The sequence below is a fragment of the Arachis hypogaea genome, chromosome 17 (genome assembly GCF_003086295.3).
Source record: "Arachis hypogaea cultivar Tifrunner chromosome 17, arahy.Tifrunner.gnm2.J5K5, whole genome shotgun sequence".
Classification (NCBI taxonomy): Eukaryota; Viridiplantae; Streptophyta; class Magnoliopsida; order Fabales; family Fabaceae; genus Arachis; species Arachis hypogaea.
The window spans coordinates 90,902,692-90,915,510 of NC_092052.1; the positions used below are offsets into that span (position 1 = coordinate 90,902,692).

General features: G+C 36.7%; 1 protein-coding gene across 3 annotated transcripts; it reads left to right on the forward strand.

Moving 5' to 3' along the window:
• The first annotated feature begins 1,137 nt into the window (after nt 1-1,137).
• Nucleotides 1,138-11,116, forward strand: LOC112764607 (probable methyltransferase PMT10). 3 transcript variants are annotated; one of them, XM_025810288.3, is made up of 9 exons: nt 1,138-2,138; nt 2,536-2,685; nt 2,767-3,037; nt 3,296-3,406; nt 7,178-7,337; nt 7,790-8,047; nt 8,175-8,297; nt 10,401-10,478; nt 10,569-11,116. In XM_025810288.3, the coding sequence occupies exons 1-9, from the start codon at nt 1,512-1,514 to the stop codon at nt 10,771-10,773; spliced, it is 1,983 nt and encodes a 660-aa protein (XP_025666073.1). In that variant the 5' UTR covers nt 1,138-1,511; the 3' UTR covers nt 10,774-11,116. The 3 variants fall into 3 exon arrangements, with proteins under 3 accessions (XP_025666073.1, XP_025666075.1, XP_025666074.1); XM_025810289.3 differs by having other exon boundaries at nt 1,192-2,138; nt 2,767-3,013; XM_025810290.3 differs by lacking the exons at nt 10,401-10,478; nt 10,569-11,116 and adding an exon at nt 8,736-9,209.
• Nucleotides 11,117-12,819: the final 1,703 nt, after the last annotated feature.

The following is a 12,819-nucleotide window of genomic DNA, read 5'->3' on the forward strand; positions in this document are numbered from 1 at the left end:
TTCCTAGGGCATGGCACGCCTGTGATTCATGGTTCAGGGCATGGCATGCCCCTGTTTGGCTCTTTAGGGTGTGTCATGTCTCATTCTCTCTTGCCTCTTGCATGGCTTGCATAGGTTGATCTTGGGTGCATGGCTCCTGATTCTTCATGTAATGTTTTGCCTCTTGATTAACCTTCATTTCTTACTTGATTTGCCTTCCTTTTAACTATATTTTCTTAAAAACACTTAGCAAACACTTTAGTAGCAAAAGTTTACTAAAAGTGGTGAAATCAGAAGCTGAAACTATAATTAAACCTAAGGAAACAAAAATCAAAAGCAAGAAAAATGACAAAAGATGAGAACACATCACAAAATCAAAGTGACCGAACCCATTTCTTTCTTCTCTCTTCTCTCTTCTCTAACCCACATGAAGAAGTCTCAAAAGAAAGCTTGGAAAAGAAAATCTGATTAAGGTTCAAATCAAGAAGAAAAAGTGGATTACCAAAATCAAGAAACAAAAGGAAAAGAAGAAGAAGACAGTCAAAGGCTAGGACTCAAATCATTTTTTATACTTCATTGTTGCTTGTTGAAGATGCTTTACTCCTTCATACACCGAATGGAAAACTTAAAAAAAAAATGGAGGTTATGAAACTCTACTACAAATCAAGAGCCAAGAACAAAACTTAAAGCCAAAGCATTGATGAATGGCTCAGATCCAAAATTAAAGAGTTGCTTTGTTCCTGATCACATTGTGAAGAGACAAAATAAAATTATCTCTTGAAATTTCATCTTGACACTAAATAGCAACTAAGTTCCTATTCGAGTCAAAAGCAATAGCAAAAAAATTTAAAAAGGAGATCATAGATATTAATAATTTTTAAATTGTTTTATTAGTGATTTTTAAATTGTTTTATTTATAAAAATTAAATAAAAAATATATTAATAATTAAAAAGTTAAATAAGTATATTCTAAAAGGAGATGGTTAATAAATGAGTTAACCAACTCACGAATTTTATTATCATAATTCATAAGTCTAAATGCATTTTTTTTTAGAACGTTGTAATCTTTCGGAAAACTATCACGAATCGAAACGGGTATTGTGAAAAAATTTGGTAAAACCGAAGGGTGCATAAAATTGTTTAGAGACCTGGTTGCTCATACAAACCTTTATGTAGAAAGTTTAATACCGAAGTCAAATACTTCCGATAAGTGAGCTGAATGACTTGAGAAGAACCTTAGACTAAACAGGCTCAGATTTCAAAAGTCAACGGGCAAACGCACAAGACTCGAAGACAAGGTTCCTATGGTTATGTTTCGTTGAGCTGCTCCCTCAGTTGAAGACTTGAAGTATCACTCTTCCTTAAGGTGTTCACATTATTCTTGTGTCCCACCACCCCTCTATAAAAGTATCTCTCTCTCTCTCTCTCTCTCTCTCACCCTCTGCCATTTTGTTCTTTTCCAATCTCCAACATCATTGTCCCAGCACACCAACTCCCCCACCGCGCTAACACGCGAACGTTCATCGGGGACGATGAAATTCTTGGGCACCTCATGGTCCATAGACGTCCTCAAAACCTCTTCATTTGTTAAAGTCACGGCCCTTACACTCTTCTCCCTCACCCTCCTCATCCTCTTCACCCGTTACTCCACCACCTACTTTTTCCTCCCCTTCTCCTCCGATGCCGCTGTCTCCGTCAATGCCTCCTCTTCTGCTGTCGTGGTTCCCTCTCCTTCTCCCCCACCACCACCGAACATCATCCTTACTCCTCCGTCGCCGTCCCCAGTTGTGGAGACGACGGGTCTGCTGGACGAAGACGGCATAATGACAGACAATTTCACCGTCGGCGACTCTTCGGATTTGCGCTTGCCAGAGGATTTTGGGAACTCCAGCTATTTGCGAGGGGCGAGCGAACGTGAGCGTGTTGGCGGCGGGGCCCGTGCAAGGTTGTCAGTGGAGAGCTACAAGGTGTGCGATCAGCGAATGGTGAATTATGTGCCGTGTTTGGACAGCACGAGTGCTATTGCGAAGATGAGTTCGAGCGAGAAAGGGGAGAAGTACGAGCGGCACTGCGCGGACGAAGGGAAGGGGTTGAATTGCTTGGTGCCTAGGCCAAAAGGGTACCGAAGGCCCATCCTTTGGCCCAGGAGTAGAGATGAGGTACTTTCCGGGTTCCGGACTATGTAAATTTTCATTCGTTACAATGGCGCTTTGTTGCTTCGCCTCTGCACTTGTTTGATATATGTTGTGAGTAAACAGATTTTTGTGATGTTATTTCTGTTTTTGGAGATGAAGGCGGTGTTATTGTTTTTGCGACAAACAATTTTTTGGTCATCTTCAATGAAAACAATCCAGGATTTTTTCTTTATCATTGCGATAAATCCGTTTAGCTTCACTCTTTAGTCTTCTCTCCAGTCTTCAGACTCCAGCTGCAGAATCTAAATTTGTAGTCATCTATAGCTGAGTTGTAACTTTAACTTGCTTGTGAAATGACACTTTTTAATTAGTGTGTATTTTGACTTGTGAGAAAGATTTGTTAACTTGTATTCAGTGACAGGTTTGGTTTGATAATATACCCCATATGCGTCTTGTTGAATATAAAGGTGGCCAGAATTTGATATCAGTAAAGAAGGATAAATTTGTGTTTCCTAGCGATGGACTACAATTTATACATGGTGCTGACAAATATCTGGATCAAATTTCAGCGGTTAGTTTGTTAATTCAAGTTTAGCTAGTCTAGTAAATTTATGTCTAAGACATTAAGACACTTCTGAAATTGAATGTACAGATGGTTCCTGATATTGCATTTGGTTACAACACTAGAGTTGCTTTAGACATTGGCTGTGGGGTGGCAAGTTTTGGTGCATTTTTGATGCAACGTAATGTGACCACTCTTTCAATAGCACCTAAAGATATTCATGAGAATCAGATTCAGTTCGCCCTAGAGCGTGGTGTGCCTGCCATGGTAGCAGTTTTTGCTACTCACCGCATGTTGTTCCCTAGCCAGGCTTTTGACCTGATCCATTGTTCAAGATGTAAAGTTAACTTTACTTGTGATGGTACTCTATTGTTCTCTTTGTTTTAAACCATTTTACACCCTATATTAAGCATCTAACAGTGAATTGTAGTTGAATGTCTAACATGACTAGGTGTTGACTTGTGCTTAAGGATGACAACATTCCTTATTTTCAAACTTGCACTATATTTTTACATAATTTTCACACCAAATAAATTGAAAGAAAAAATTAAGTAACAATTATGCTTTAATGGCTATACATATTTGCACTAATTTCATAATTTCTGTTGCTATAATGGAGATGGAATTTTGCTTCTTGAGGTCGATAGGCTTCTAAGGGCAGGTGGCTATTTCGTCTGGGCAGCACAACCTGTTTTCAAACATGAAGAGATCCTTCAAGAACAATGGAAAGGTAACTCAATTGTCTGTGATTTTTGCCAAAATAGTTAAAAATATAATTAGTCAAATATCTACTTTTTCAGTTTTTCTACCTTTGTTTAGTTAACATCACTTGTAACAACCCAAATCTGAGTAGAAAATTGTTCTAGTTGAGTTGAGTAAAAGTCCAGAAACGTGTAAAACTGAGATCATTCTAATGAGTCAAAATTGTATAAAAATAATATTAGAATTTAAATCCGGAAAGGAAAAGCATAACATTGTTTGTTAACTACTAACCAGTACCCTTGGAGTGAGTCGGTAATGAGTTATTCACTCACATTAATTACCTTAAGTTATAAGGATAAATATTTTGACCTAACTCTTACATTTCATCTGTGTAAGATTGAACAATTAATGTGAAAAGTTAATCAACCAAACTAAAGAAGTTGTGCTACGTTCTTCCGAGCAAGGGAAGGAACTGCGTGTTTTCTCCTCCATGTTCATCACATGCACATATACCCACATTTCCTTCAAACTTCTCCATCCTTCAATCTTCCCAATAAAAGTTCAGATGCTCCTCACTTGATGTTGACCATGATTGAATTGGTGTTCACACTAGTTGATTGTGAGTTGGTAGGCGTAGGAGAAACTTGGCCTCCACTTTGTGTTGTAGACAACGATGCCTGTCCAACAACTCAACGCTTAATGAGTACCTAATCTAAATTTGAAGACCTCGTGAGCTAAGCTTCCATCAGATGTTCGGTTTCAAAACAAGAAAACATTATTGTTATCCTAGCTGGTCTTGGAAGTGAGTATGATGCATTTGTTACCTCCATAAACATGAGATCTGAACCTTTCTTGGTGCCTCAGACAGAGGCACACCTCATGATGGCCAATTCTCAAGCTGAACTCAATCCGAGGCACTTCTCTGCTCCATCCCTTTTGGCGTACATTACGTCTCAATCCTTTACCAACTTCAGAGGTGGATGCGGAGACTGCCGTTGGGCAGTTTGTTGGACGTGGTGGCTAGGAATGTAGCGGCCGCTCCAATAGAAACTCAACTACTTGTCGGCTTTGCAAGAAGTTGGGTCATTCCAGCTTTAACTACTGGCATAGGATAGATTGGGATTTCCAACCCTTTCTTCCTCCAACTCCACCATATGCTAGTTAAATATTAAATATGCTTCATAATGCTAATTACAATTTTAATCTTCCCACACATTGAAACACTACATTACATCTCAATCATGCATGTGCATCATCCACATTCTTCAAAATCACTCTCCATCCCACACTAGACATGCTCCTTCTGGGTTCCTATACCTTCAAATATTGGTCAACACTATTTGGTCATTGTAGCTTCACCTGAATCAGTTGTCAATTTGGCTTGGTTCCCAGATTCTGGAGCCACGACTCACATCACCTCCAGAATAACTCAAATCTAATGGAAGCCTCACCATATCGTGGAAATGACCTCCATGTTGGCAATGGACAAGGTCTGTGTATCTCTCACATTGTCAATTCCAATGTTCACACACCTAAATGTCTACTGAAAATAAATAATCTACTTCATGTTCCACAAATCACTAAAAGTCTCTTATGTGTTAGCAAATTTGCTTTGTGCAATCATTGCTATTCTGAATTTTGGCCTTATGACTGCTGGGTGAAATTTCATGCGCTAAACGACAAAGTTGGAAGGGATGGTTGTATAGGTTCTCGAATTTCAGATACAACACCAGCAATTTTCTCAATCTCACTGATAGGAACTGAGATCTAGCAGAATTAGGAATTTTATTGATGAACTAGGGATTGTGAATCACAATCCCCTTATTGAAGTATGCTGTTGGAACTAACCAACTCTGGAGAGGATTTCCCTCTCCTGAACTAACAAACTGAACAGATTTTTTTCTAACTGACTAAAAACTAAGTAATCCCTAGTATTTTAGGCAGCAGTTAGGCCTAGCCCTACTGCTCCTAAACCTGCTAAACTAGCTTAAAAGGAACAAACAACTTGTTTCTATCATTCACTTTTCTAGGTTTTCAAAAGCAGAGAATCCTCATGTGTTTCACTCTACTGTACAATCAAATAATTTTAGTCTTTGGCACCATAGGCTGATGCATGCTTCTCAAAATGTAGTTTGCGATGTATTAAAAACATGTAAGGTTCCATTCATAAATAAAAATGTCTGATACTTGTTCTGCATGTTGTCTTGACAATAATCCCTGATAATTGATTTGATCTTTTGGGTCCATCCCCATGGTCTCTACTAACGGAATAAATATTCTATAGCATTTATAGATGCACACACCATTTCTTTTTTTTTTTGAAAACCAAATCTGATGCCTTCCTTGCTTTATTGCAAGTTAAGGCTGCGGCTGTACTTTAGCTTGCGGCAAGGTTAAAGCTGTACAATCAGATTGGGGTGGGGAATTTAGAGTCGGAATTTCAGCAGGAAGGCGTCAATCACAGACTGATCAAAATGGTGTAGTGGAAAGATAGTGCATGCATCTCATTGAGACTGCCTGTACACTAGTAGCACATGCCTCAGTGCCTCTATCTTTTGGGATGAGGCAGTAACAAACTGCGACTCACGCAATCAATAGACTGCCTCCCTCTCCTTTTGAATGCTTGTTTCACAAGAAACTAGACTATTCCAAATTCAAGGTCATTGGGTGTGCTTCCCCTTCTTAAGACCATGTGATAAAAACAAATTTGCATTTCATTATGCATAATACACTTTTCTAGGATGAAGTCAATCACTCAGTATATAAGCTGAGTCACTAACCGAAAATGGCACTACTAGTCCCTACTAGATCCACATTGGATCTTATGCTTCAAAAACCTGATAAAAGACCAAAACACCCTCTTCCAGAAATAAAATTTACAACTAGAATTTACTCTACTTAAGGAACATCGCCACCAAAATTTAGGCCCAATTCACTTCTATATGAAGTTTAGTGAATTTGTGTAGTTACTGGACAAGGTGTTGTTATCTAAGCTTGCTGTTCTTGCTGTCTTGTGGCTAGTATATTCAAGTTTGGAAAGCGTGAGAAAGATTACTTTGAGAAATATGGTGATGTTTTGCTACTGTGCTTGCACATGTTCCTCCACTAGGAATGGAACTCTTGTGATTTAGTTGTTTTGTGTTGAATTGTGTTGCATAGAGATTTGAGATATATTGCTTCAAACAAAGCTTAATCTTATTAGAAAGCAAAAAATAGTGAAACCAATAAAAGCACTAGCTCATCAACACCCTAGCACTTTGCTTAGTTGGAAATTAAAGATTGTTTGCATGATGATGATTAAACTGTGATATGAGCTCTCTTATGAATGATGATATGAATGGTTGATGAATAAAATAATGCTTTTGTTTAAAGTTAGGCATGCTTGAAACCAGTAAAGTGAAGAACTTACATGATACATTTTATTTTTATTTATGAATGATAATGTTATGATTAATCCTTTTATTGTAAATTCTTTTGGTTGTTGAATTCTTGCCTGATTTAACTGATTGTTATTGATTGGATCCATGCTTGCAGATGAATAGATTAGAGTGTTTTCATGGCAAAGAAAATGTGGTGTTATGTGTAAAACATTAAGTATGAAGTGTTCAACGTAAGGAAAGAAATATAAAACGAAAACAGCGAATTTATACCCATCTTAGCAAGCCCTAGGATCCCAAACACAGAAAGGCATTTTTCTAAATGTTGGTTGACATCTTTTGGTAGATTGAATGAATTGTTATGGTCTACCTTTTTTCTACCTCCTTTCTTCTACCATGACCTTTTTATTATGGCTCAACAGAAATTGATGACCTGGCAAGTTCCATATGTTGGAAACTTGTAAAGAAGGAGGGATACATTGCTATATGGCAGAAACCTATGAACAATAGCTGCTACCATAGCCGTGACAATGCTGTTCATCCTCCTTTATGTGAATCCAATGATGATCCAGATGATGTTTGGTAATTGCCAGATGTTTAAATTAACTTTACTTGAGTTATCCTTCGAATGTAATCTTCATGATTCATAAATTTGCCTAATAAGAATCACACCTGTTAAGCACTGATTACCATTTCAAAACAGAGAAGAAAAAAGAGAGAGAAGTTGCAGATAATTCTAAGATAGAAATTGTTTCTATCTTGGCTCTACACGTTAAAAATGCATATATAATAGCTTTTCTTATCAATTAGTATTTTATGTAATTCCTGCATATCACCTATGCATGTAAAATGAAACTGCCTTGAAGGAATCTATGTATAAAGGGCTAGAACCTCCTTGAAGAATCAACAACCACCTTTTAAATGTGGCACAAAATTACATAAAAATGAAAGTTATTTAGTAATCAACTTGACAAACTTTTCATGATCAGAATTATATTGAGTAAGCAAATGTTATACCTTGAAGCATTTTGCAGGTATGTTGGTCTGAAGGCATGCATCACTCAGTTACCTAGTAATGGATACCGAGCAAATGTTTCTAAGTGGCCTGCAAGACTTCATCAACCACCAGACAGACTTCAAAGCATCAAACACGATGCATCTTTATCCAGAAAAGAACTTTTTCACGCCGAATCAAAGTATTGGAATGAAATAATTGATAGTTATGTCCGTGCTTTTCTATGGAAGGAGTACAATCTAAGAAATGTAATGGATATGAGAGCAGGATTTGGAGGGTGTGAAAGCATATTATATCTTACTGTCGTTTTATTTATCTATGTTTTTTCCATCTTTTGTTTTTATGTATTGGATTTTAGGTTTTGTATGAATAATTTTCTAACTTTTATTTTGATATATTTGCAGGTTTGCTGCAGCATTGCATGATCTCCAGATTGACTGTTGGGTTATCAATGTTGTTCCTGTGAACGGATTCAATACTTTGCCTATTTTATATGACCGTGGACTAATTGGAGTTATGCATGATTGGTATGAGAATTTTCTTACTTCTTTTGAAACCTTTTCTTTTTCTTTATATTTTATATAAAATATTATGTTGTGTTAGAACTTAGAAATAAAGAAGATATCAAATAAATATCTGAGAATATCGAAGAATATCATATATGATCCCTTAGATTAGTTTTGATATTTCCTACCATTTCATATTTATTTCCTTCCTTGATTATGCTTAGGATTTAAACATCATTATAAATACAGATGGTTATTTCTTTAACAATACATTCAGTCAGAATAATATATCTCCTTTCATATACACTTAATGACGTAGTCATTCTCACAAAGTATATAAACTTTCTTTTGAAAGAATGTGAGTCTAGTTTTAATATCTACTTTTCAAGTTCTAATATGAACATGAACAAGCTCTCGGATAGACATCTAAAATTTCAATATTGTTATTGTCTGGCTAAGATAAACTGCCCAGCGGGCTAAAAGCGTACAGAAGAAAGAAATTCAGGGGCAGTTTGAGTATTGTTAGAAATCAGAATGTTGGAGCAAACACAGCTGGACCATCTAGGCCTAGTGAGGGAATTTGGGATGCATTCTGGCAGCAGAGGACGTATGCACAACATTTGCATTCAATTACAAGGAAGAGTCTGAGCACTTGAGCTCCTACAGTTCTCAGGAGCTCTTCTGTTGCTAATTCCTTCATTATTGTTTTCTTTCCCGCATTGAAGAGATCCCTTTGATTCAGTGGTGATAAATATACGAAAATGTTATATGTACTAACTCCCTAAAAATAGAAGAATGTTGAATTACAAATAGGGGAGTATAAGTGTGATAGTTCCGAAATCAACCAAGAATTGCATTATGTAAGTTTGTATGAGCGTATAAGAAATAACATAAATGATATTTAGCATTCGAGAGGCCAATTCTCTCCCTTAATTATGACTCTACTCTTTTCCTGACCTCCCAATTGCTCCTCCCTTCTCTATTTATATCCTCCTGTCATGTCTAACAAACTCCCTAAAACTCGGTTCCCCCTACCCCCTAGACCTCATTCCATTATTTTTTTCTTGCCTCTCCTCATATATGTAAATTGGAAACGAGTAATTTTCCCATTTTGCCCATGATCTTCCTTGCTGCTGATGTGTGTAACAATACCCCACTACCTCTTGAAGGTTTACCTTGAACTCAAGGTGAAAAAGGGAAAATACAGTCAGAATATTGTCAACCAATTTCCAAGTGCTCTCAAAATCAGGGAGATCTTTCCATGAAGGATAGGGGTTGGCCTTCCCTCACAAAGTACCCCCAAGGAGCTGAATACTCAACATCCTTTTCCTCTTGTGCTATCCCATTAGGGAAGAAGATAACTACTGCAATTGTCTACTATCATTCTAGCATGTGCACCTTGGTAGAAATCAAAGTTCCTTGGATGGCGACCATCATTATCAATGACTTTCTCCATTAGTAAATTGCTAGTGCAGTCTGACTGGAAGAGTCTGGTGTGATGTTTCACCATAGTAACAAATACAATAGTTTTGGAGTTACAGTTTTCATCAAGGAATTCACATGCATCACACATTTGTTGCAGTTCCTTGTCTGAAATTCAAGTCAATAACTGACAGAGTGGCGCCAAGTAACAGGTTTGGGCTATTTTACAAGAGAAGAAGTAGTCTATCCTATTAGTTGATGGTTAGCAATTTTAGCTGGGTTTAGCTGGCTGTTAGTTGGTTAGCTCTACTTCTAACTACCTATAAATAGTGTATTGTAATTAGTTGGGTTTTATGCTTTCTGTTTTTGTCAATTGTTAGAATTGGAGAGAAACTCTCTGAGTTGGTAGTTCCATCTGTGTAGGAACCTTCCAGGGAGTGCAATTTGCAATCCCTGTGCATCAATAAAGTCCTAAAGTTCTGCTAGCTTCTGGTTCTATCAATAACGCCGTGTCTTGTGTACCCAGGGAATGTGGACCCTATATTCATTTGATGGTGAAAGTATTATCTGATGAGCATTTTGGGGTTTTAATTCTATTTGTTGTCTCCCTCTCTCCCCCCAAAAAAGAAACCAAAATAAATAAATAAATCATGAATGCTAATGGTCTGTCCAAATGGTTGAAAGATTTTTCCCTGATGGCAGGTGTGAGCCGTTTGATACATACCCACGAACATATGATTTGCTGCATGCATCTGGTCTCTTCTCTATTGAAAAAAACAGGTAGGTGCAATTCTTTCCTTATTTATGTTGCTTAAAAGGTCCAGAGTCATCTACCATACAGCTGTTGGGTAAATGATTTATTTGTCTCAGGAAAAAGTGTAATATGTCAACCATCATGCTAGAGATGGATCGGATGCTAAGACCAGGTGGGCATGTATATATACGTGACACAGTACATGTTATTAATGAACTTGATGAAATTGCAACTGCCATGGGATGGATGAATGTGCAGAATGACATAGGCGAGGGTCCTAATACAAGTTGGAGGATATTAAGGTCTGAGAAGCACTTTTGACTAATCAATTGGCTTCTGCAGTTGCAACGAGAAATATCGCTGCAACTAACCCATTTATTCTTCCTCAAAAGCAGGTAAATCTTTAGAAATCATAAATCTTTACTAGCCGCTATTCTTGTAAATATGTACTTTAAATGTTCGTTGTCCCGTGGTCAGTCTCTATACCAGCAGAGATGTTCTGTTAATTTAATTCTGTCTATTTGATAGTCATGTGATGTATCCTATAGCTGTTGTAAATGAAAATAGCAAATCCGTCAATATCTCAAGTGTTAACAGATATGTTAAAATGATGATGATGATGTCTAATATCTCTTGGATGTTAAGTTTACCAGTTGTAAAGCCACATCTCTTGTCGCGAGATTAATTTTGACAGATATTCACTTTTAAAATAGGACATTTTAATCTTCTAGATTTTAAAATACACAATAATTTCTAACATTTATCTCGAGTGGACAATGTAGTCTACTTCCAATTTGATCCTAAGAGTGAAGTAGCAGTCCCTGAAGAGTTTAAAAACTCTCAAAACCACCCCTGAAAAATTTTAAAAATTCCAAATAGTTATTTCAATTAAACGGATAAAATTAGAGAGGGACTATATTGTATAATGGAGGTAAATTTTAAGGACTATTTTGTGTATTTTGAAACCTAAGGGACTAAAGTGGTTGTTGGTAATCAACAACCCACCTTTTAAATTTTAAGGACTATTTTGTGTATTTTGATTTAGTTGATATAGAGTTGCATAAAATCGATCCGCTGCTTCCTTGAGATGATCCCTTGATTCTTGTTCCGCTTGGATTGCATGATCAGGATCATATGACTCTTGGATAGATGGATACGGACATGGTGTATATGGAGGTGGTGGTTCTTGAGAGTAATTGGGTTGGAATTAGGGTGGTTCTATATATGGTTCATATGGCTCATAAGGTGGTTGGTATGGTGGTTGAGGGTTAGGGTCATATGGAGGTGAATGGCGGAAAGGGGCTCGTGAGTATGGTGGTCCAAAGTCATGTTGAGGAAGGGGTTCATAGGCATATGGTGGTGGTTGTTGGTAATCAAAAGGTTGCTCACCATAGCCATTGCCTTGATATGCATCACAGAATGGTTGTTGATAGTCCATTGGAGGTGGTTGTTGCCATGAGGGTTGATCAAATCCTTGTGGCTCCTCTCATCTTTGATTGTTCCAACCTTGATGCCTGTTCCTGTTATAATTTCCATTCCTTGCAACAATATTGGAACCAAACTCAAAGCGACGGGGGTGAGAACTCATAGTAACTAATAAAAATTAAAAATAAAAATAAATAAACACGCAAAGGAAAATAAAATAAAATAAAATAAATAAGAGAAAAGATTTGAAATTTGAAAATTGAATTTGAAATAAGATAAGATAAGATTTTTGAAAAAGATTTTATTTTTGAAAAAGATTTGAATTTTGGAAAATAAGATAAGATAAGATAAGATAAATTTTAAAATAAAAATCTAAAATTTTTTCTTTTTTTTTTTGAAAAATATTTACAATAACCAATAATAAGGCACACGTTTGCAATTCCTCGACAACGGCGCCATTTTGAAGAGAGAACTTTTGCGTGGTCTAGAATTCAGAATAAATTCCCGTTGCAAGTATAGCTTCGAAACCAACAAAAGTCCTTTCTTACAAATATTTTGGTTGTCACAAGTAACAAATCCTTTTTAAAATTGATAACCGAAGTATTTAAACCTCGGGTCGTCTTCTCAAGGAATTGTAGGGAGATGTGTTATTATTGGTTATGGGTTTTCTGGGGAATTTGGAGTTTGGGAAATCGGCACGGATATAATTATAAATTAAAGCAATAAAAATAAATAAGAAACTTTATGTAATTAAATTAAAAGCCTTGACCCGGAGAAGATAAATTGGAAGTTCTATCCTTGTTGGATTTTTCTCAAGATCAATTGATAATTGAAGGTTACTTCTACTTAGTTATCCTTTACCAAGTAAAGTAAAAGAAATTCAAGTAAGTTGGAAGTCTACTTCTATTCACAAGTTCTAATCCTCTCCCTTGGGAAGGATTA

Bases quoted from the DNA above. Each gene is read 5' to 3' on its own strand.
- LOC112764607 (XM_025810288.3), top strand. From the start codon at position 1,512: ATGAAATTCTTGGGCACCTCATGGTCCATAGACGTCCTCAAAACCTCT. The intron at 3,038-3,295 runs GTACTCTATTGT...GCTATAATGGAG, and splicing joins AGTTAACTTTACTTGTGATG to ATGGAATTTTGCTTCTTGAG. The intron at 8,298-10,400 runs GTATGAGAATTT...CCCTGATGGCAG, and splicing joins ATTGGAGTTATGCATGATTG to GTGTGAGCCGTTTGATACAT.